This window comes from Phalaenopsis equestris, unplaced genomic scaffold, assembly GCF_001263595.1.
Source record: "Phalaenopsis equestris unplaced genomic scaffold, ASM126359v1 Scaffold000600, whole genome shotgun sequence".
Classification (NCBI taxonomy): domain Eukaryota; kingdom Viridiplantae; phylum Streptophyta; class Magnoliopsida; order Asparagales; family Orchidaceae; genus Phalaenopsis; species Phalaenopsis equestris.
In genome coordinates, this window is record NW_018165040.1 from 807,074 (window position 1) to 829,788 (window position 22,715).

Below are 22,715 nucleotides of genomic sequence, written 5' to 3' on the forward strand. Positions count from 1 at the left end.
TTCATCAACTATGACTTTTACGAAAAGTTGGTGCTACAACCACCGTCTATAACACTCACGATAGACTATTACCTCAGCGATAATCAAGTATGGCTCTTACAACATGTTGTCGACAAGAACTACAGCCAAATTACAGAGATACAACTTTATAATTCAATTTTCCCTAATTTGAAAGAAGAGTGAACTTGTTACTCACCATTCATAGTGTATTACTTCAACTGGGCTAGGCCCCATAATTTTTTCCCTTTTCAAGGGTTTTACAAGTAAAAATTTGAGATTTCTCCTCCTGCTCACTTTTCTGAGTGTGTGCTGATCTTTCTTGCAATGTTAAGATGATAAATAATCATCATTCTACCTTTGTGAATCTTCTAGCATGCATCACTTTATAGTTCATTACTATTTTATTCGTTTAACACTTTTATTGCCGGTCTCAAACCCAGATGTTAAAAGTGGAGTTGTGTTAGATAGTCGACAGCCAACGTAAAACTTGTCAAAAAAATCATGACATGAATCATTTTGTCAGAAGGCCTTCATTTGAGTAGAACTAAAACTGAATATATGGAATGTAATTTTAGTAGTATTAGCTCTAGTGAGAGAAGTGGAGAAGTGTAACTTTGGGAAGTGTAACTTTGGGTGATCAAATTATTAAAAGGTGTGAATGATTTAGATATATGAGGTATGTTGTTCAAAACCATAGTGATATAGATGAGGATGTTAATAGTAGAATTCAAGTTGGTTGGTTGAAATGGAGGATCGCTTCGGACCTTTTGTGTCATAGTAAAATACAGCTTAGACTAAAAGGAAAATTTTATAAGATGGTGGTGAGTCCTGCAATGCTCTATGACACTGAATGTTGGCCTTTAAAAGAGTTAAGTGTTGTCGAAATGAGAATGATTAGGTGGATGAGTGACTTTACACTTAGAGACAAAATGCGAAACGAATATATCCGTGGTAGGGTTGGTATAGCTCCAGTGACAAAATTAGTGAGAGTCGTCTTAGATGGTTTGGTCACATTAAACGTCGACCATCTTATGATCCGATTAAGAAGAGAGTAGATGTTTTAGATTCGTTTTAGATTCGACTTATGTTAAGAAAGGCAAAAGTAGACCTAGAAAGACTTGGCCTTATTGTATAAAAAAGGATCGTAATTTATTAGAACTAAATGAAAATATGCCACTAAATAAGACGCAATGGAGAAAAATGATTCATGTAGCCGACCCCACATAGTGGAATTAAGACTTTGTTGTTGTTGTTCTAGATTATTACGACTAAAAACAATTATAATTTACATATTACCGAAGAAATCATCAAATCATGCAAGAATATTAATACAATATTTGAATTAATTTTTTTTAAAATTAACTTTAAAATTACTCAAACTACAATTTGAGCGAACATATAGTCAAATGGACTTTCCCGATCAGCCAAAAGCAAATACATAAAAAATGTTCATACTTGATTGTAAAATAGCTCATACCAAATATATTAAATATGTAACCAACGGCATCAAATTTTTGTTGGCCTGCAATTAAAATGAAAACTAAATAGAAATTAAAAAAAATTAAAAATGGTTTATAGTAAAACAAATAAAAATATGAAGCAATAAATATTATAAATAGAACATTCTTATAAAGAGAGGCTTGGAGCTAAACCTTAGCCTTAACTAGGAGTAAGTTTAAAGGTGAGAACAGCAATAAAGCCTTGTTTGACCATTCACAACCACCACCTCTCAAACTTCATTTTTTGACTATTATTGGTCAACCTCCAATATTTGATCTCCATTATCAAATTGCTATTATTTGATCACTAGTGTCTAATCAATGCCGCCCAAATATTGTAGTCTTACTATTATTTTATGGCCGCCTTCTTTTGGAAACTATCAGCATCCTTAGCTACCTTCGGGGTCGTTCGGATAAATCCGTCGACGATCATAGTAATTTAACTCTGATTAGAGTGTGACACAACGACTGAAGTCTTTTAGTCCTATCGAAGTCTTTCAACAAGTAAAATGCTGACCGGTCATTGACTAAGTGACGACCAAAGTCTAGCTGAATGCCCCCACAGCGAATTGCTCGTCACAAGCTAAGGGGTCTTCTTAGGGCTTTTCCAATCCTTATAGGAACTCGACTTGAGTTTCAGTATGTTGGTTCCATCAACTCTACTAAATGTTGAGGGTGTGAAATCACCCATACGATATTATAAGAAGTTAAGAGAAGGTTCGAGTTTCTAAGCGGTGTGAGTCTCAATACTAGTCCTCTATAAAAGTTCAGGTTTTAAACAAAGGAAAAGTAACACCTCATAAAAATGAGGTCAACGCATATATAGCACAAAATTCTTTTGTATTTACATATCTCACACCAAAAATTTTATATTTTGATACACAAAATTCTTATGTATTTACATATCTAGCACAAAAAGTTTTATATTTAGATACATAACACTCATAAATTCAAAATATTTTTTTTAGGGGCATTTACATACAAAGCACAAAATTCTTTTGTATCTACATATCTCACACCTATACATAGCACAAAACTCTTATGTACTTACATATCTAACACCTAAAGTTCTATAATTAGGCCCATAGCGTTCAAATCTATAAATTTTTTTTTGGGGGCATCTCCATATATATATCATCTAAACTTTTATATTTAGGCACATGAATCTTATGTAAACTATCAAATTCATATGCATTGCATAGTTAACAAAAAAATATGAATTCCAAATCTAACACCAATGCAATCCGGAGACGCCGAAAAATGGGCTGAGACACAGAGGAGCGGTCGTCGGGAGAGAAACTCGAGTTCGGAAAGAAATGAGTGAATGTTTGGACTGTGTGTAAGGAAGAGATTATTAGGGCATTTGAGTCGGTCATTGGCGATGCTAATTCGACTTTAATGCTTCTATTTAGTGTTGTCGAGTTGACGCTACTCATCTGTGTCGACTTATTTATGTGCGAGACAACGCGTGATGCTAAATGAACGTTAATTTTGAGTGAAAATAATTTTCAATGCTAATTCTGATGTTAATCTACTGTTTTTCTGTAGTAATTATTTATGAAACATTGGCATATTGGAGATTTGAACGTTTTTGTTGGTCGCGATCCTGTTGCTACTACAACTCTTTACGAATGAATATTTGTAAATTAAATATTTCGGTGTGAGATACATAAATATGAATGTAAAAGCCCCTTAAAATACATGATGATATTAAATATATTTTAAAAAGTGATAAATATTTAAGAATATTAAACATATTTTTATTTCACACCAAAAGATAAAAAAATAAATAAATAATAAATAAAAACTAAAAACCAATAAAAATAAAATAATTGATCCTAAACGGCAAGTAACTAATTATTAAAATAATATAAATATTCAAATTTCCAATATAAAAAATGCTAAATTAATAAAACGATTCAAACTTCCACCATACTCTTCCTTCTTGAAAGCCCAAGTGGGAGGGAAAAAATATGCGTATGATAGACGTACGCAGCGCTGCGTGCGATTTCGAAATTATAGGGAGGGTATAAGGATGTTATACCTGTGTTATAACCTTTTGTAACCTCTATATAACCTAGTGTAACCTACTTGTAACCTACAAATAAGTTCCGTGCTTCTGTAATCATATATAGTAGGTTACAAGTAAGTTACGAAAGGTTATACGGAGGGTACAATGGGTTATACTACGGATATAACCCCGTTATACCCTCGGCATACCGAGAAATCGTACGCAGCGCTGCCTACGTCTATCGTACGCAAATTTTTTCCAAGTGGGAGGCGGCACAACTAGCGGTTGATAATAAATCTCTCTCTCTCTCTCTCTCTCTCTCTCTATATATATATATATATTCATTAGAATCGTTATTTGGCAGAAGCCCAAATATCGATTTCATATACTTTAGACCTTATGGTGAGAAGCCCGCGTCATGTGCTATTATTTGAGGGCCACCGCGCCGCAGAGATTCGAACCCTTGACCTGAGGAGACTTACAGAGAAACCCGCCAACCGACAGGCCAAGGCTTCCGCATATATAGACTTGATATAATAAAATTATATATATATATATATAATACTCAAATCCTTAATTTCACATCAAAATATCATTTATATGAACATTTTAAAAGTAAAATATACATTTTCATGCATGTGTTTATTATAACACCAAAGTGCAATCAATGAAATACCCAACTTTAGGTGTCACACACACACACATACACATACATATTGTGTTCCAAAATATTCACAGCAGTAAAATGATAGTAGTAGTTGCCCACAAAGGCCATAATCGGTGGTTGCAGTAGTAGCAGTCAACCACAGGAGTCATAGTTGGAAACTATAATACTAATAATTGGCCACAAAGATTATATATAGTTGATTGCTACAAAGACAGTAGCTGGTCATAAATTTTGTAGTTAGTGGTTGCAATAGTGGCAGTTGGTCGAAAAGGTTGTAAATTAAAGTTGTAATAGAAATATTCAACCGCAAAGGTCTCAATTGATGTCTATACACTATTTATCCGAGGGAGCGGGGTTACAATTTTACATCGAACACTGCATTTATCTTTATACAATGTATATAAAAAAAGGTGCTAGAAACATCAACAACATTCTGGTTGTGATTGTCATAAGTAGTGGTCGTTGGTGGCTGGTGGTTGGTGGTTGGTGGTTGCAGGTGGTGATGACCAAAAATGGCTGAAGGCTATGAAGTTGGGAAGTCGTCACTGTTTTTTCTATATAGTTGTTATATGTCACAATTGTATTTGTGATACAATTTTTCCAAGTAAAAGATGTTGGAGGCAGGATGTTGGTGGCGACAAGCAGTGACGGTCAACATTTGTCAACGGTAGATGACGAGTGGCATTTGACAGTGGTCAGGGAATATGGAGACTGTAAGTTATCACCGGAGCTTCAACCTCAAGAATTCCTCTTTTTCTGTTTCCCCTCTCAAGTGAAGAGAGGGAGATATTTATAGCTTTCAGTGTAAGGACATTATAATCTCTTAGGGAATAACTTCTCAGCCATATGATTGGACTACCAATATTAATCCCTCTTGAAAATAAGAATTTTTTTTTAATGATTTAAGTGGCCTAATGACAAAAAATTGAATGGTCTTGAGCTCATTTGATTCCATTTGTCAAGATACTCAATTTGACTATAAACATGTCAAATTTAGAGTTAATTTGACCGTTAAATTAACCATCCAAAGTTCATAAATGTAATTCAATGACTTGAGCTTGACTGGTCCTGAACTAATCTCACTTTCATATTATTTGATCTGTCTTGCCGAGACGGTCAATCTAACTATAGACTTGATAAAATAAGAGGCCCGCCAACAATGAATTTGAATTTAGAATATTTATTACCCTAAAAATGAATCAAGATTCGTGCTGCATAAAAGTGATGTGTATGTACATTTTCTTAACATGCGTTTATTTGCCTGCCCTTTTCATCAAACACATATTTGGAATAATGCTTTAATTATTTTACCTTTTCAATCAATTTTCATAATTTTATTCGCCCATAATTTCCACTATTAAATCTATTAAAGTGTTATAGTCATAAGAAATGTATTATCTGTTTTTTTTTTCTTAAAATTAAAATAAAATTATAATATTTACAGCAAATTTAAAATATATATATTTCACACTAAAATAATCATGTTAATGACCTATGAACAAGCCAACAATGTATTCGTATGCATGCGTTAATAGCCAAATGGAAATTATGGGAAAGAAAACTTATGAGCAAAACAAAATAAATGAAATTGAAATTGTCAAGCCTAACAGAAATTAAATTAAAGTATTTGTTCGCTTATCAGAAGGTAAAGTCATCACTTCATTAGGTTGGGAAATACAAGAAATTTATTTCATTTCAAATAATAATAATAATAATTGATACGCAACCGATAAATTTTCATCATCTGGCATGAATCTCGATGCAGTTTTTTGAAAAAAAATATATTCAAACTTTGATTAAGAGTCGTCTGGAACTCTGATTTCAGCAAACTTATACTCAAACTGATCGGCTCGAAGAGATAAGCTCCAATCCGAGTCAAATCAAGCCCGGATCAATTCATCAAACCACTCTTGGAGGATTTTCGGAGGCATTTGAAAGGTTAAACGGATGTCGAATCTAACGAGTTTATAGTCGAATCGAGCGTCTTAACAGGACGAATCCAACTAGCCCAAGATTGCTCAATTCCGACATAGTTAAGCGACTCAAATGTCCATCAAATGTCATCCGATCAACAGAAGCTCTCCGGACCGTCTGATCAAAATTGTTCATATTCATGCATTAATTGCACTCAAAACACTATAAATAGAGTCTCGCCCCTCACATGACGCCCCTCACATGAAAGGGAGAGGCTTAAGAGAGAACTTGAGGCTTTGAGAAGGAGCTTAAGTCCTTGAGAAGGCTCAAGTTCAAGATCATCCTCGCCATCGTCAATCGTCGTCGACCACCACTGACCGTCGACAACCACCGCCAACCACCGTTGATCGCCGCCGATCACCGCTGACCTCTATCGACCATCGCCGACCTTCATCGACTGTCGTTAGTCATCGCTGACCTTCGTTGACCACCGCCGACCGTCATCGATTGTCGTCGACTACCGCCAATTATCGCAATTACTGCCGACCTCCGTCAACCACCGCTGACTAGACGTCGTCAGTCGACGTTCTAACTTGGAAAACTAGTAACAATTTCTCGTCTGTGGGACAAGTGACATCTGTAATCATCAACTTATAATGAATTTTTACAACTGGGTCAAGTCCTATGGTTTTTCCCCTTGACGAGTTTTCCACGTAAAAACTTCTGGTGTCATCACAGTTTGATACATTTTTATCTGAGTGTGTGTTGAATCCCCCCACAACGCTATGACGATAATCCATTACTCTACTACCGCAAATTTTCTAGCCCGCATCTATAATAAAATATAAGAAGTTACAAAAATACCATTTAATTTCCACGCATTTCAGAACTTTACACCTAAATTTTATTTTTTACATAGATATATGTCATCTTAACTAATGCTATGCTATGCACGAGTTAAATATTTTTAAGAAATTTATTATGAGAAAAGAACTTCGTTCATGTAAAAAAATTAGTACTGTTTAAACACTTGATGTGAAATGAATAAAAAATGAAATATTTATACTCATCAAATAAATATGTTTGCAATTGCATGCCACAAGCATTTGAATAGATGAACAAATAAAATTTTTTAGGACTATCAGTCCCAAACTCGGATGAAATGTTGGGACGAGATTTAAATCTTATTATTTATATTGAAATATCTTTTAAATATTATTTAATGTATTTTATTCTATTTTTTTATTAATAATTTTAATTGATTATAAATTTTTATATCCTTGTACTCAATTAAATTATTTAAAAATACTACGCAACTCAACAATTATATGTCATAACGATCCGAACACGAACAAGTAAATTTTTGTTTGTGTTCGGCTCATTTGCTTAGCGATTTAATCGAACACAAGTTTTTTAACAAGCAAACACGAATTATTCACGAACAAGGAGCAATTTATACAATCCTAATTGTAGTTAACTACTTATCAAAAATTTTGGGTGAGTTTCAATATGAGGTGAGCTTTTTTCTTTTTGTAAGGAATACATAGCCTCTCTTGATGAGTATAGTTTAAAGTTCTATTGACCGTTCGATATATTCAATAACTCTGTAATAGCTAGGGTTGAGTTAGATTAATTATGAATATTGATCTATGCTAGGTGATTCGCGGCAGTACAATAAAGGATTATTGTCTTAGCATAGTACAAAAATCTGGCACACACTCAGATAAAAGTAAGAAACAATGACGACATCAGGAGTTTTTACGTGAAAATCTCATAGAGTGAAAAACTACTAGGTTTTGCCAAGTTGAAACGTTTCACTATGGGCTGATGATTATAGGTGCAACCTCTTGTCCCATAGGTGAGAAAAAACTACATAATTTCTCGAATTATAACGTCTGCTTATGGTTGAACCTATGGTGGGGAGCAGGTAGCAGTGTCGGCCTGAGACAAGCGATGGCCTGAGACGGTGACGGTTGAAAGGTGGCGACCAGAGACGACGCCTGCCAAAGGGAGTAGGCGGCGGGAGGATGGCGACGACAGCCAGAATGAGGCAACGACGGCCCGAAACGACAACGACCCAAGGGAGGCGACGACAGCTGTCGAAGGCAATAGCAACTGGACACAACGACTGTCAGATGGCAAGGATATTTGGGAAGAGATGACGACGACACGAGCTGGCGGTTGCTCGAGGGCGGCGATGGCGATCGGAGACTACGATTAACGAAAGGTTACGACAGTCGAAAGTGACTACAACGGATGAGAGACATCAACAACCAGAGGATGGCAGCGACAGCCGAAAAGAAAGGGTGGCGACCAAAAGGCGATGACGATCGAAGATGACGATGGTCAGGAGGCAGCAGTGGCAGGAAGGCAGCGAAGGGGGCCGGGAGAACGACATGGGCCAAAGCCAACCGCCAAAGAAAGCGGCGGCGGCGGCCAGAAGGCCAATGCAAGAGACTGGGCTAGAGCTCCCTCTCATGCGAACAAACTTAAGCCGATCAAGCTAGAGAGCAGACGTAAAATACTAACATAGATAAAAATCTAAAATATTCTATACAACCTCCATTAAAATTGAAAAAGAAATATAATATCATTATATTATATCATCACCCATACAAATAGAAGAATATATTTGCAAAATTATTTTAGAGAATAAACAAGGTATATTACGGTTCATATTCCTTGGAGTATGATCTACGAACAGATCAGAAATCAAAATTATTTAACTATTTTCTTTTGCGTTCATGGTTTACATAAAACAATTACTGTCATTTTTATTTGCAGGCCTCAAAAATGGAAAAGAAATTTAAAAATGCACGTGGCCGAATACTGTATTCAACAGTGCGCAGAAGCTCGACAAGCGTCGCAATCTCAGCTCGGCATACCATTCAAAACAATTTAAAATCCAAACATCTTTTTACCAAATTAAATTTAAGTCAAATTAGTGTCAATTAAAATAGCTTTTCGTAAATCACCCAACTTCGCCCCTTATCCGGGGGCACGTCTCTGGTCCCAATCACAGGTCACTCTAATGTAAAATCCTGGCCACTAAAAAATTGCCCCTATGGGAAATCAAATTTGGATAAATATAAATAAAATGAAGAGCCTATATAGTTCTCGACTGCTTACGCGAGACGATTTTAATTTCAAGTAGCCACAAATTTTTAAAATTGGAGTTGAAATAATTTAGGTATAAGAAAAAAATATTTCGTCCTAATATGTGGTTGACTGCATGGATAACATCATGTCATGACTCTAACAATGGAGCATTATTTCTGTGCGTGCGGCGTAGGTTATTCTTGAGTTATTTTCAAATTATTTCTAGATTATTTTAAATAATACCGAAATAACCCGTGATCTTTATTTTTTTGTTATTTTTGGGTTATTTTCGAAATAACCTAGAAGTAACCTGAATATAACTCAAAAATAACTTCGTCCGCACTTAGAGCTATGTCAGGAGTCCACACAGAAAAAATTTTGCTAACAATGTGATGCAATTCGTGCCATCGATCGTATTAGATGTAATAACTTTTTTTTTTCATGAAAAACTATTGGAGCTCAATTTTAGAATCAGTAAAAGCCAAAATAGTCCCCGATAAATTTAGTCCTAAAGTTTATAAAAGTAGCAAAATAATTCCCAAATTTTTAAAATTGGTGATAAAACAGTCCCAGGGAGGACTATTACAACACAATTTTGATATAATACAAGACTATTTTGATAATTTTATAAACTATGAGTTTAAAATGACACCATATAAATGTTCTCTGTAAATAGTTAGAGATTATTTCGATGTTTTGATTAATATAAATATCCTGTCGACATAAAATATATTTATTCTTGATGTTTTAATATAAAATTATAAAATTTATAATTATATTTTAATAATTTATATTTTGGTTGAAAATTATTATATATCGGGGGACCTGCTTCTTCAACTTTAATAATATTAAATATTTATTATTTTGTCAAAAGTTCTCTTTATTATAACAATTTTAAATCAAAATAAATTTTCTAATTTTATTTACATAAATATATACGCGGATAATAAATTCGGACTTAATTTTTTTTTTCTTCAACAATACAAATTTTTTGACGCCGTTTAATTTTAATGGTAAAAATATTTAAATTATTGTAAAAATTTTTGTGATAATTTTATTGTATAAAAGTTATATTTATATATACATATATAATATAATATAATATGCGAATTTATATTTAATAAGCCCGGTACATCAGGGGGCGTTTACATCTCTCCTCTCTTCTTTCGCTGAGAGACTCAGATTGAAGAGAGAGAGAGAGATTGGGAGGGAGCGCTGAGGAGAAACTCAGGCTGAAGAAGGAGAGAGCTTGAAGCGATCGATCTGTGTTAGAGAGAAGAAGATGTCGAGGTCTAGAGGGTTTCTATGTAGTTTTTCGGGGGCTTCGATTGATCTATTTGGAGAGCAGCGAAGGAGGCTGCGTGATGAGGTGGAGGCGGCGATAGAGCCGGAGAGAGGGGAGGAAGCCGTCGGAGAATCGGGGGTGGAGGAAAACCGGTGGTCGCGGATGCTTCCGGAGCTGATGGAGGATATCATAGGGAGGGTGGAGGCGAGCGAGGACCGGTGGCCTCTGCGGAAGAACGTGGTTTCCTGCGCTTGTGTATGTCGGAGGTGGAGGGAGATCACTACTGGAATGGTCGGATCTACTCAGGATACCGGGAAGATCACCTTTCCTTCATCTCTTAAACAGGTTGGTTTTCTAGGTTTTGTAAAAATTAGGGTGAATTTGGTGCCGTTTTGACAGGATTCTGTTTAGAATTGGGAAGATATTCGTAAATTTGCATTGTCAATGCGCGGATCTGTCTTTTAGCTGATTTATCTTGATTTTAGTTTTGGATATATTGTGAATTTACTGTATTTGGGGTGGTTTTAATTTGAACGCAGCCGGGGCCGAGCGAATTGCCTATCCAGTGCTTTATTAAGAGGAACAAGAACAACTCGACATTCTATCTCTATCTCAGTCTAACCCAGAGTAAGTAAATTATCCCTTTAATTTTGGGCTTCTCTTTGGACTAGTTCTATGGTTGTTGCCACTTGCAGTGCAAAGTTTTTGGCAAAGTTGACTTGATTAGAGGAGCGCAATCTATCTGTTGCCCTGTTTACTTTTGCAGTAGAATCTGCATAGACGATACTAAAAGTAGCTTTGAAGCGACAGAAAAGATTAGATTTTCCGTCAGCAGATTCATGATTTATTAAGCGTCTTTCAAAGATTAGATTTTGGATATTTTGCATATTATGAAATGGCTCAAATTAGGTAACGAAGTGGTTTTTTATTAACTCATGAGGTAGCTGTACCTGCTGGTGCTTAAAGAAATGCATGATTGCTGGAGAGACTATGGTTTTTGGCTTCTTTCCTTTCCCTACCTGTTGATATCTTTTGAAATTTTTTTCATGGATTAAAAGTTAGATTGGCTCAATCTCTTGTTATAGCATAAGAGCTTTTGTTCAGTGATTCTAGCTTTCTTGGATTGTATGATATATGTGCACAGATTCATGTACAAACCTTCCGTTTTGCTGAAATATTTTTAAATTTTTCCTTATCTTCTGCAAGTTTGTATTTTTATCTTGTTTTTTATGTAATGGTTTGAGGCATCGTATATTTGAATAAAGTATTTTGTGAGGCATTATTATTATGTTCCTTATGTTGGAGAAAAGCTGCAAATTCAATTATTTACGGGCGCATTTAAATGCATACCACCCAATTCTTATGTATTTATATATCTAACACCTAAATTTTACTTTTTCAGTTTTATATCACCTAAATCTTTCATATCACATAAAAAATACCACTTTTTTTAACTTTTGAAAAGTAAAATATGTCTTTTCATGCCTAAGAAAGGTGGTATGTATGTATAAATTGACCTTTAGGTGTTAGATATGTAAATACACAAGAATTGAGCCGTATGTTTGTAAATCTTCCTTGAAGTTTTTTACATTTCGATAGTTTAATGGATTTGTTTTTTCTTCCCACTCCCATGTCCCTTCATATTTCTTAAAGAATATTGCTATATTAAATGATAAAGATGGCCATTCTTTTACCAAGAAGTGTGAAATTACTTTTAATTCTTAAATTGACTTTATTTTTCAGGAAAAAAAAAAGTGACAAATGCAATTACAAAATTGTCATGCTCACTGTCTACACCAAACTTCGTTTCATCTTTCTTGTTCTTTAATAAAGCTTTCCTTTTCCTTAAAGTAGGTAGGTTGTTATTTTCTAAAGAAAATAATTGTCAATGACACGTCAAGTTCAAGGGAGTTTTATCTGATCTGAACTGTTCTTGAAATTTATAATCTTTTTGGAAACAATTTAAGCTTACTTGAAATAAGAAATCAAGACCTTTGGAGTATTTAATCCTATAATATTTTCATGTATTAAGAATCGTCAGCTGTAATAATGAACTTATTAATTTTTTGAATAAAAATTATTTGCCAAATAATGTGTTTGATGTATTGAGCTAACTCGAGTCACATTTCGTGTTCTCGGCCTTTTGACTTTTGATTAGAAAGTATTTGAGTTGAGTTTTGGCACAAATTCTGATTGATTTATAGTTTATTTTTGGGGATTCATATGAGCCTTAAAATAATTATGAGAAATTTACTTGCATACAACATAATTCTTATATATTGACATGTCTAGCACCCAAATTTGATATTTTCAGTTATAACTCCTCGATGTCTTACACATGCATTAAAAGGTGTTTTTCACCTTTGAAAAGATAATGATAGTGGTATCTTTGATGTGATGTTAAGGATTTGATTGGTATGCATGTAAATTAAATATGAATGTTTAAGTGTTAGATGTGTAGATACATAAGAATTTATGTTGGTTTGTTTTCACATGCCTTCATTATTGATATTTATGCGTAAGGAAATGAATGGAAGGATGCACTTTACACGCCTAGACCCCTGTTTTTTTGGTTAAATTTTATTGATAAGTATGTCATCTCCTGTAATAAGTGTTTATTTTGTTTTCTCTAATGAATTCTCATTGCCAAATAACTATAATTTCTTGCTTTAAGTTTTACAGTTGGTTAACAAACATAATGTTATTGCAGCTTTTATGGACAAAGGGAAGTTTCTGTTGGCGGCGCGGAGGGTTCGGCGTGGTTACCACACTGAATATATGATTTCCCTTGATGCAGATGATCTCTCTCGAGGAAGCATAGCATACATGGGAAAGTTGAGGTGAGACTTCTTATTCTGTTTCAATTTTTATCACAAATATTGTTTAAACCCCATTTGTCTTGCCGATTTTAGTCACAGTTAGGGGTGTAACTGAGTCAAGCTGACTCGTGAGTAGGCTCGGGCTTTGGCTCGGCTTGATAAGTGGCTCGTAAGCTGAGCTTGATGAACCAATAAGCAAAGCTCAAGCTAGCCCCTAATTTAACTCATTAGTTCATGAGCTAGCTCGTGTAAAAAATATTATTATAAAATATACTTAAAATATATTTAAATTCAAGATTTTGGTGAGCGTGTGAGACTTCCATTCATCATAGAGAATGGGGGCAAATGATTTGAACGTGTGCAATTAAGCGCCAACAATGCATCATTAGATAGGCGGATAGATACCAAAAATACAAGCATTGAAACTTTGGTGAATGTGCCTTTTAGTACTTTTGGTTTCACAAGTGGATCCCAAATGATTACATATGAAAGATTAAAGGAAATTGTACATACATAGCACTCAATACCTATGCATTTCCATATCTAACACCTAAACTTGAATTTTTACCTTGCATGCCTCCTCGCCGGTGCATGAAAAGATGTATTTCACCTTTTACAAGTTAAAATGAACGTATTTTTGATGTGGTATGAATGTACAAAGTAAAGTTAAGGTATTGAATGTGTAAATACATAGGAGTTAGGTGTGGGGTATATATATATAAATACCCAAAGTTTAAATTGACATCCAAATTCATAAAATTGCAACTTTCCATTCACCAGATCAAATTTCCTCGGCACAAAGTTCATGCTGTACGACAGCAAACCGCCGTACGACGGCGCGAAGGCTTCGAACAGCCGAGCAAGCCGCCGACTTGCGAGCAAGCGAATCAGCCCCCAGGTTGGCACTGGAAACTTTGAGATCGGCCAAGTTACATACAAATTCAACCTTCTTAAATCACGAGGACCAAGACGAATGCTCTGCACTTTACATTGCCCTGCCGGAAAGCCGCCACCACCGCCATCAGCAGCAGCAGACGGCCAACAACACAGTTCGACGAAAATCTCTAAACTAGAAGCGACGAGCTCCATCGTTCTCAAGAACAAATCTCCGAGGTGGCACGAGCATCTCCAATGCTGGTGTTTGAATTTTCACGGACGCGTGACGGTTGCATCGGTTAAGAATTTCCAGTTGGTTGCTGCGGCAGATCCAAGCCAGACTGCTGGAGGAGGAGGAGAAGGAGCCATGGAGGACGACACAGTGTTGCTTCAGTTCGGAAAGGTTGGAGATGACTTGTTCACGATGGATTACAGAGAGCCCCTCTCTGCTTTCCAGGCTTTCGCAATCTGCCTCTCGAGCTTTGGAACTAAGTTAGCTTGTGAATGAGCTGACCATAGTTGATTTATTGCTCTGTATTTCTTGTTGGTATCTATTAAAAAAAAGGAAAATTTACATATATACCATACAATTCCCATGCATTTACATATCTAACACCTAAAATTTGATATTTACATTTACAACACTTTGATATGCAAAACTCGTGCATGAAAATATGCATTTCACTTTAAAATTTTTAGTGATTGCGCCTTTTTTGTTACTGCGTCGTCGAACATTGAGTGTTCAATGTTATGTATGTAAATATGAAAGTTTAGGTGTTAGATATGCAAATATATAAGAATTGTGTGGTCTGTATGTAAACACCCCTTACAAAAAAAAAAAAAAAGACCTGGTTTATTGTATCCGACTCGATCTTCCATATTGGTTCTCATATTTGTTGCTGTTTAACGGTCGAACGAACAGTGGTGGATGGCATAGTAGGTAATGTTGCAGAAATTAACTTCTGATGTAATTATGTAAATTGTAGAATTTTTATATTTTCTAAAATAATTAATAAAAAAAATAATGTTTTCCAATTTTTTGAATTTCAAGAGCTCAAATCTTTAAATTTCTTCCTTGCAAATTGCTCTTCAATACTGCCTTCGATCCAGCTTCAACAGTCACTAAATCCTACTAATGCCTAAATAACCCCTTGGGTTCTTTTGTAAATATTTACTTTTTAAGGTGTTTTATGTGAAAACGAAATGTTTGAATTGGTAGGTATGTGAATTACTTCAGAAATTTTAGTTGAGAAAATAAGAAGTGCAAAGAAAAAGAATAAATCGTGATGAACAATGAAAAAGGCGGCAATACATTTTACTTCAAAATTAGTATTGAAAAAGATCAAATTTTCCAATAAATCTTAAATAATTCCATTAATAATTTAATATTAATATTATATCATTTCATAATTTTATAATGCATTCAGATTTTTGTTTTTTTTTTTTAATTTTATAATAAAATATATTAAGGGTTTCTTCCAAGTCGAGCCAACAAATTTGACAATTGCAGCCATGTACAAAGTCAATAGGTCATTTATGGCAAGCCGACGGAGAAACGAAATTAGGAAAAAAAAATCACGGAGATTAAGAAATTAATTACGTATTAATTAAATAATAAGCATGAGATCAGAGTTAAGCACAAACGTCTAAAGTATGTTTAAGAGCTGATTAATTAATTTAATCCAATATCGTAACGTGTGGTTGCGAATTTTATTTAATTTATATTTTTAGCCAATTGTTATTTATGCTTTTCCTTTTTGACTGTGGCGCCCAAAAGGCCAAATCGGCGGTTAGGACCATATATTATGCACATTTAGAGGGACTAATACAAAGAAAATTGATTTTTTTTAATTAAAAATACATTATTTAAAAAATTTGTTTATTTTTTTAAGAATATTAAAAACTAAAACCTAATTTTATGGGAAAATTTTGGCCTTGTAAAAAATTATTAAGAAAACGGTTATTATTCATAAAATCTGCACAAAATAAAAAATTAATAGGAAAGGAAAATAGTGGTTGGAAAAAAAATATAATATTGGAGGGAAATTTACGTGCATATCATACAATTCCTACGTATTTGTATATCAAATATTTAAACTTTTATATTTATATTTATATCACTTTGGATTAGGGGTGTAAACGAGCCGAACACGAGCGAGGCCAAGCCCAGCTCGTGTTCGGCTTGTTTATATTTCAAGCTCAAAAAGTGTGTTCGTGTTCAGTCTGTTTGCTTAGCGAGCTGAACATGAGCCGTTCACGAACAAAGAGTCATATTGACAACTCTAATCATGTAGCCATCAGATGTTAAAGGTTAGACAATATTTAAAAAATCATTTGAATCTAATTTAATAATTTTTATTCTATTTTTTTCATTAATACTTTTAATTGATTATAAATCTTTATAGTATTGTAGTCAATTAAATTAAAAAAAAAAAAAAAAACTACTCATCAAAGATATATAAATTGATTAGTAGTATTTCGAGCCAAAACGAGCCGAACACGAACGAACAAATATTTGTTCATGTTGTTTGTATTCGACTCGTTAATTGTTCTTCGTGTTCGGCTCGTTAACACGCTTGGCTCGTTAACTTAGCGAACAAGCCGAACACGAGCTTCTTAACGAGTCAAACACAAACTGTTCGCGAACAACGAGCTGTTTTGAAAGCATTACTTTGGATGGCATAAAACTATCCTTCTCGAAAATGTAAATAATAATGATTTTTTTAATGTATTGTTAATTTTTAATATTTAGATTAAAATTTTATGTAACTTGAACGGGCACAAAAATTACTAGTCAACTATAATGGAAATTATAATAAATTTTAATTAAATGAGTTTAGATATATTAAATAAGAGTCCTCAAGATAAAGATGAGAATATAGCTCCTCATATTTAGTACATAGAATAGATAATTAATTTAATTATGAATAAACTATAGAACGCTAACACTAGAGTATTTATTGGAGTTGCATATGGTTAATCTTTTGGTTTAAGTAAACATTAAATTCAATTATAAAAAATAAAAAATAAACTGTTGCCTATTCAAAATGATTTATGATTGTTCTGCAATGTTAATCGTAAATTGAACAAATATTTAAGAATTTATTTCGGGCAGCCATAGCTTATTGAATAATTTGCTCATAATTTGATTAAAAATAATTCGTGACTGTTACAAATTTTTATTTTTTTTAAAAAAAGTCAGATCGTAACCATAAAGATGACACCGCACCTAAATAAGTGCACTATAAAAACACAGTTTTTAACGTTTTGAAAACACATAAGCTGCCAAAACGCAGTTTATCCACACAGATCAAGTGCATTTTCAAAACGCCACCGCACAAAATAATCTGTCCCCAAACGAGCCCTAAATCTCTTAAAATTACAAACTGAGGAATTTCCCAAATCGTTACATAACTTTACATGATTGCTTATTTTGAGCAACTAATATACATACATACCATCCTATCCCCATTCCCATGTATTTTACATATCCAACACTAAAAACTTTTACATTTTACATCCAAAATGCAAATAGCTGCAATTTTTTATGGAAAACAGACTAAGCAAAATGCAAATAGCTTAAAAGAACCATCTATTACTTCTGTTCATAACCAAATCTTTCATATCAAAAAGTATGTATATATATATATATATGCATACATGTAAAAATTAAAGTTCAGATATTAGATATGTAAATACATAGAAATTGAGAGGTATACATGTAACTATTCCACACAAAAAAAAAAAAAAAAGAAAAAAAAAAAAAAAGAACCCAAAAAAGAATCCCAAAAACTAAATTAGTCCCCAACTACAAGAAAGCCATAAAAAAGGATTAATTATAGACAAGATGCAGTCATTGAAGTGATTGATTATAGAATAGCAAGACTATTATCATAATATTATAAAAACATACTCATAAATAACATGCTATTTTCAAAAAATTGTGCCCAAAAAAAAAAAAAAAAACTCAGGATTAATATTCTAACATTTCATGTATCACTTTTCTAGCATAGACCAAACATCAGAATAGTGGTTTTCTATGTAAATAAAATTGAAGAACTTCGCAATAATTGAGTGAATAGGGGGGCCTTCTGACAATCTGCAACCTCTCTAAGTAGATAATATAACTTCTTCCAAAAGCCCCCACAAGTTTTATACCAATAGTGATCCTAATTTAGAAGGCGAATTGAACAAAAAAGATGCACATTGACTCATGAAAGTCATTAAGGGTCTAAAATAAGTAGTTCTTGGGAGTATACAATAACATGAGAAACAGGTAGATTCACATAAGCAGCACACACACACACACACATAAACAACCCAATAACTCAATACATACTATCGAGAAGGCATTGTTTATTAGTTTACCCCATAGCCGAAACGTTATTTTTTACCGCGTAGTTTCACTCCAAGGACTCTTTCGAGTTTGTTGATGATCTGCTGATTTGGGATTGCCTTTCCGGATTCATACTCTTGAATCACCTGGGGCTTCTCATTGATCAACTAAAATAAAAAATCATATTCTCATGCAACTTAAAGAGTAAGAGCAAATTAGTCCCTTAGATTATTCATGGGACCATTTTTAGTTTCAGAATCTAAAAAAGTGACAATTTAGTCCCGAGGCTCTTTAAATTTGGATAAAAACTATTTCAGTTCATATATTAAAAGAGTTCGGGGATTAAATTATCACTTTATACACATTGCAAACAATCAGGAAGGCTATTTTGACATTTTTTTTGTAAGTAAAATTTATAGCTGAACTACTTGCCTGTGCGAGCTGTGTCTGGTTTAGCTTCTTATCTACTCGAGCTTGAATGAGATTCTTCTTCAGCTCGGTAGACACCTTTTCATCTTTTTTTTTTTTTTTTAACCACATTAATTTATGTTAGAAAAAAAGAATACATAAATGATACTCATGACAGGAATATTAAAGTTGTAGAGAAATACAAAGAGAAAGACATATAATACACCAACCATGCAGTGATGAAACGAAAACATAACCAAATCCATATATTGAACACAAGCATTGCCATGTTGGGATTGATAGCATTGTTATTAGAAAGTGGTTTATATATATATATATATATATATATACACACACACACACACACACACACACACACACACACACTGCACAATTCTTATAGATTTACATATCATTTTCATTTTAAATCAATAACACACAAATCTTTGACATGCATAAAATAATACCACTATCCCTAAACACTGGTTTTTTAATACGGCGTTATAAATATAAATATCAAACATTAGATGTCATGTTGTGAAACTTTGTCTATTGTGATGAACATGTTAATATAGATGTAGTGACCTAAGGGTGTAATATGTTGAGCTTGATGAGCTGACAAGCGAAGCTTGCGCTAACCTAATTTAGCTCGTTAGCTTTTCAGTTGGGTCATTTAAAAAATGTTAATATATGATATACTTAAAGAATATCAATATACAAAAGTTTAAGTGTAAAGTTGGTAAAAATTTTATTTTAAGTGCTTATATCAAGTGATTCCTTAATGTTTCTCGTCCACTTTTTCTTTTTGTATTTAGACTGCAAATATGACTTCAAAATGCACCCAATCACTAAAAATGAAACCTTCATAACAAATGAAGTAGCCCAACTACTAATTAAAAAAAAAGCCAATATCCCCACCCCGCTTTCTCGAATTAACTCATGTATGCTTTTTACTCTCAACTTAAAGCAATGCAAGCACATGTGGCAAGAATTGAACATTTTGAGAATATGAATATACTTGTAAGAAATGCTCCATAAATTAGTACAATTAGGGATGTAAATGAAGCTTGACCGAGCTCAAGCTTGGATCGTGTTTGGCTCCTTCGAAATTGGATTGTGTTTAAAATTGCATGTGAACAGTGTATTCGTGTTGGGCTCGATTTACATATTCTTGTTCGTGTTCGGCTAATGTCGGCTAGAAATATAATTGTTTAAAATAATTAAAAAGTTAGATGTAGAGTGTTAAACTAAAACCTGTATTAATTTTGTGCAATAAAAGGCTCGGAACCACATGACCACACGAGCTGTTATCATTTAAACTTAGATATAAATATTTATAACATATTATAATATAAATAATATACATAATTTCTTTATCTCAGGTTAAAACGAGCCAAACATTTTCGAACAAAGAGTTGTTTGTGTTCAGCTCAGTTATACTTCAAACTTAAAAAATTTGCTCGTATTCGGCTCATTTACTTAACGAATAATTAAAACACAAGCAAAATAACTCACTGTTCCCGGACAATAAGTTTTTTTTCTACAGCCCTAAATACAATGAGATTTAAGCTAAAATCATTTGGCAAGACTGAACAGGCTTGAGTGAACTGCTGCAACAATTGTGGACTTGGATTAGCTCTCCTCGCAAGAAAATGATCTTGCCTCTAGAAACAAAAGAAATTTATATGCATAACACACCATTCTTACGTCTTTACACATCTAAAATCCAAAGTTTGATATTTACACGTATAATACCTTCATCTCATAAACTTAAGCATAAAAATATGTATTTCACTTTTAAAAACTATAGCAACAGCAGTATTTTCTAAATGATGTTATAGATTTGAGTGGCAGACATGTACATATGAATGTTTAGGGGTTAGATATGTAAATACATAAGAATTGTGTGGATGTACATAAATGCCAACTATAAACAAATGAGCAAGCCAAACCAAAGAAAGTAGCTCTAAGCCTTTGAGCTTATATTTTTGAATGATCTTAAACCATACTACAAAGATACGATGAAACCATTGCTTCTGGCTTGTAAATTTCAGAATTATGATCCCATCAGACATCAAATAAAGCCTTTAAGTAAGAAACCTTGTTTAAAAATCTTTCTAAATTAATGAATTCCTTCTTTGCATGCACAAAGAACCAATGCATATTTCATGACAAGTATATCATGTTTGAGCCATACATACAATGGTATCCCCTTCCATTCTAAAATCTAACAAATAAAATTTTGGAAGATTTACATACATACCGATCAGTCATATGTATTTACATATCTAACACCTAAACTTCAGCTTTTACACACATGCCACATTACCTATGCATTAAAGGTATATATGCCACCATTTAAAAGTCAAAAATGTGGTATTTTTTATGTGATATGAAAATTTTGGGTGGTATAAACATAAAAAGGTAAACTTTGAGCATTAGATATGTAAACACATAAGAAATTGGAAAGAATGTATGTAAATTCCCCATAAACTTTAAGCAAGCTAAAGATTAACAAACTAATTCTACAGGAATAATCGAAGATAAAGATACAGATTAAACTTCAAATTACATAAAAGTAACTTACGAGAAAGGTTTTCAGTTTCGTCATCAAGCTTTCTTGTGTTCAACGTTGTGCTACTTGAAGCTGCTTTGTTGCTGCCAGCATTAGCTACAAAACAGCAAACAGAAATAAATCTTCCAGAGGTCACAAAAAAAATGGAATCTTCATCATCTCAAACCACTTAACATACATAAGAACACAATTAAAACAAATAAGAAAAAAAGAACAATTCGGGTCGTATAAGAACAAAGAAGCATTCAAGATTTCATCCATCAAACCTCCAGCATAAGAAATCGATTCTCTTTATACCCGCCAAACAATCCAAATCAGAACGATAAGCTGAATCCATAGAACTCATCATCTCCCACCTAATCGAAATGACAATCCTCAAAGCAAAAAAAAAAAAAAAAAGGCCTAACTGCTGACTATGGTAACCAAATCAATCAATATCGGTTTATCGACATGCCGAATAATCACAGGAAAGAATCAATCGACTCAAAAGAAAATCGGTAGAAGCGCTCCATTAACGCGAAGAATGGATGAGAAGGAGCGATGTTGAAGCTACTCACACTTCTTCAAGGTCTCGATCTCCGCCCCGCTCCGGCGGGCGGCGTTGACGGCCTTCTCGTCCTTCTTGGCAGCTGCGTTTGGTGCTTTCTTACGGATCACAACCGGCTCCCAGTCCTGCGTGATCGGACCAATTCCAGCCATGGTAGCTTTCTTGGGAAGGAGGAAAGTATACGTATTTCTGGTTAGGGTTTTCGAGGAAAGATGCCTGCTTTTCTCGCCACGGAGATGATGGTTGGAGCCCAATGGATTGATAGATATATTGTCTTTGTGGGCCATTTACATATAACTTCACTCATTCATATGTATTTACGCATTTAAACTTTCCTTTTTATATTTATACCCCTCAAATCTTTCTTATTACATAAAAATATCATTATTTTAATTTTGATAGATTTACGTATATAAATTACTGTAATCGAGCTGAGCCGAGCTAATTATTTCATTGATTGAATTTGACATGGTTGAATCATAAGTTGTTCATGTTCAGTTTAAATTTGAGCTGAAATTTCACATATATTTTCATACTTAACTTATTTAAAATTTTTAATATGCATAATAATTTGTAATTAAATTTTTTATATTAATTGAAAAAATTAAAAACTCAAATGAGCACTTAATTTTTTTATATAAAATTTATTTTTTTATTTGTATTTGATTTTACATATAAA

At 33.6% G+C, this 22,715-nt stretch overlaps 2 protein-coding genes across 2 annotated transcripts; one reads left to right on the forward strand and one right to left on the reverse strand.

The window, feature by feature from the left end:
- Positions 1-10,333: 10,333 nt before the first annotated feature.
- LOC110029707 (tubby-like F-box protein 1) lies at positions 10,334-15,092 on the forward strand. Its single transcript, XM_020732128.1, has 4 exons — positions 10,334-10,820; positions 11,015-11,102; positions 13,186-13,315; positions 14,075-15,092. The coding sequence occupies exons 1-4, from the start codon at positions 10,473-10,475 to the stop codon at positions 14,676-14,678; spliced, it is 1,170 nt and encodes a 389-aa protein (XP_020587787.1). The 5' UTR covers positions 10,334-10,472; the 3' UTR covers positions 14,679-15,092.
- Positions 15,093-18,361: 3,269 nt separating this feature from the next.
- LOC110029775 (multiprotein-bridging factor 1b-like) lies at positions 18,362-22,288 on the reverse strand. The gene is made up of 4 exons (XM_020732205.1): positions 22,047-22,288; positions 21,502-21,585; positions 18,939-19,021; positions 18,362-18,673 (listed from the first exon to the last, which is right to left on the reverse strand). The coding sequence occupies exons 1-4, from the start codon at positions 22,186-22,188 to the stop codon at positions 18,554-18,556; spliced, it is 429 nt and encodes a 142-aa protein (XP_020587864.1). The 5' UTR covers positions 22,189-22,288; the 3' UTR covers positions 18,362-18,553.
- Positions 22,289-22,715: the final 427 nt, after the last annotated feature.

What these genes read in the sequence shown, in the direction of transcription:
- LOC110029707 (XM_020732128.1), top strand. Translation starts at nt 10,473, where the DNA reads ATGTCGAGGTCTAGAGGGTTTCTATGTAGTTTTTCGGGGGCTTCGATT. An exon ending in CTATCTCAGTCTAACCCAGA is followed by an intron (nt 11,103 to 13,185) that starts GTAAGTAAATTA and finishes ATGTTATTGCAG; the next exon opens with CTTTTATGGACAAAGGGAAG. An exon ending in GCATACATGGGAAAGTTGAG is followed by an intron (nt 13,316 to 14,074) that starts GTGAGACTTCTT and finishes TCCATTCACCAG; the next exon opens with ATCAAATTTCCTCGGCACAA.
- LOC110029775 (XM_020732205.1), bottom strand. Translation starts at nt 22,188, where the DNA reads ATGGCTGGAATTGGTCCGATCACGCAGGACTGGGAGCCGGTTGTGATC. An exon ending in GATCGAGACCTTGAAGAAGT is followed by an intron (nt 21,586 to 22,046) that starts GTGAGTAGCTTC and finishes GCTGTTTTGTAG; the next exon opens with CTAATGCTGGCAGCAACAAA. An exon ending in ACCAGACACAGCTCGCACAG is followed by an intron (nt 18,674 to 18,938) that starts GCAAGTAGTTCA and finishes TTTTTATTTTAG; the next exon opens with TTGATCAATGAGAAGCCCCA.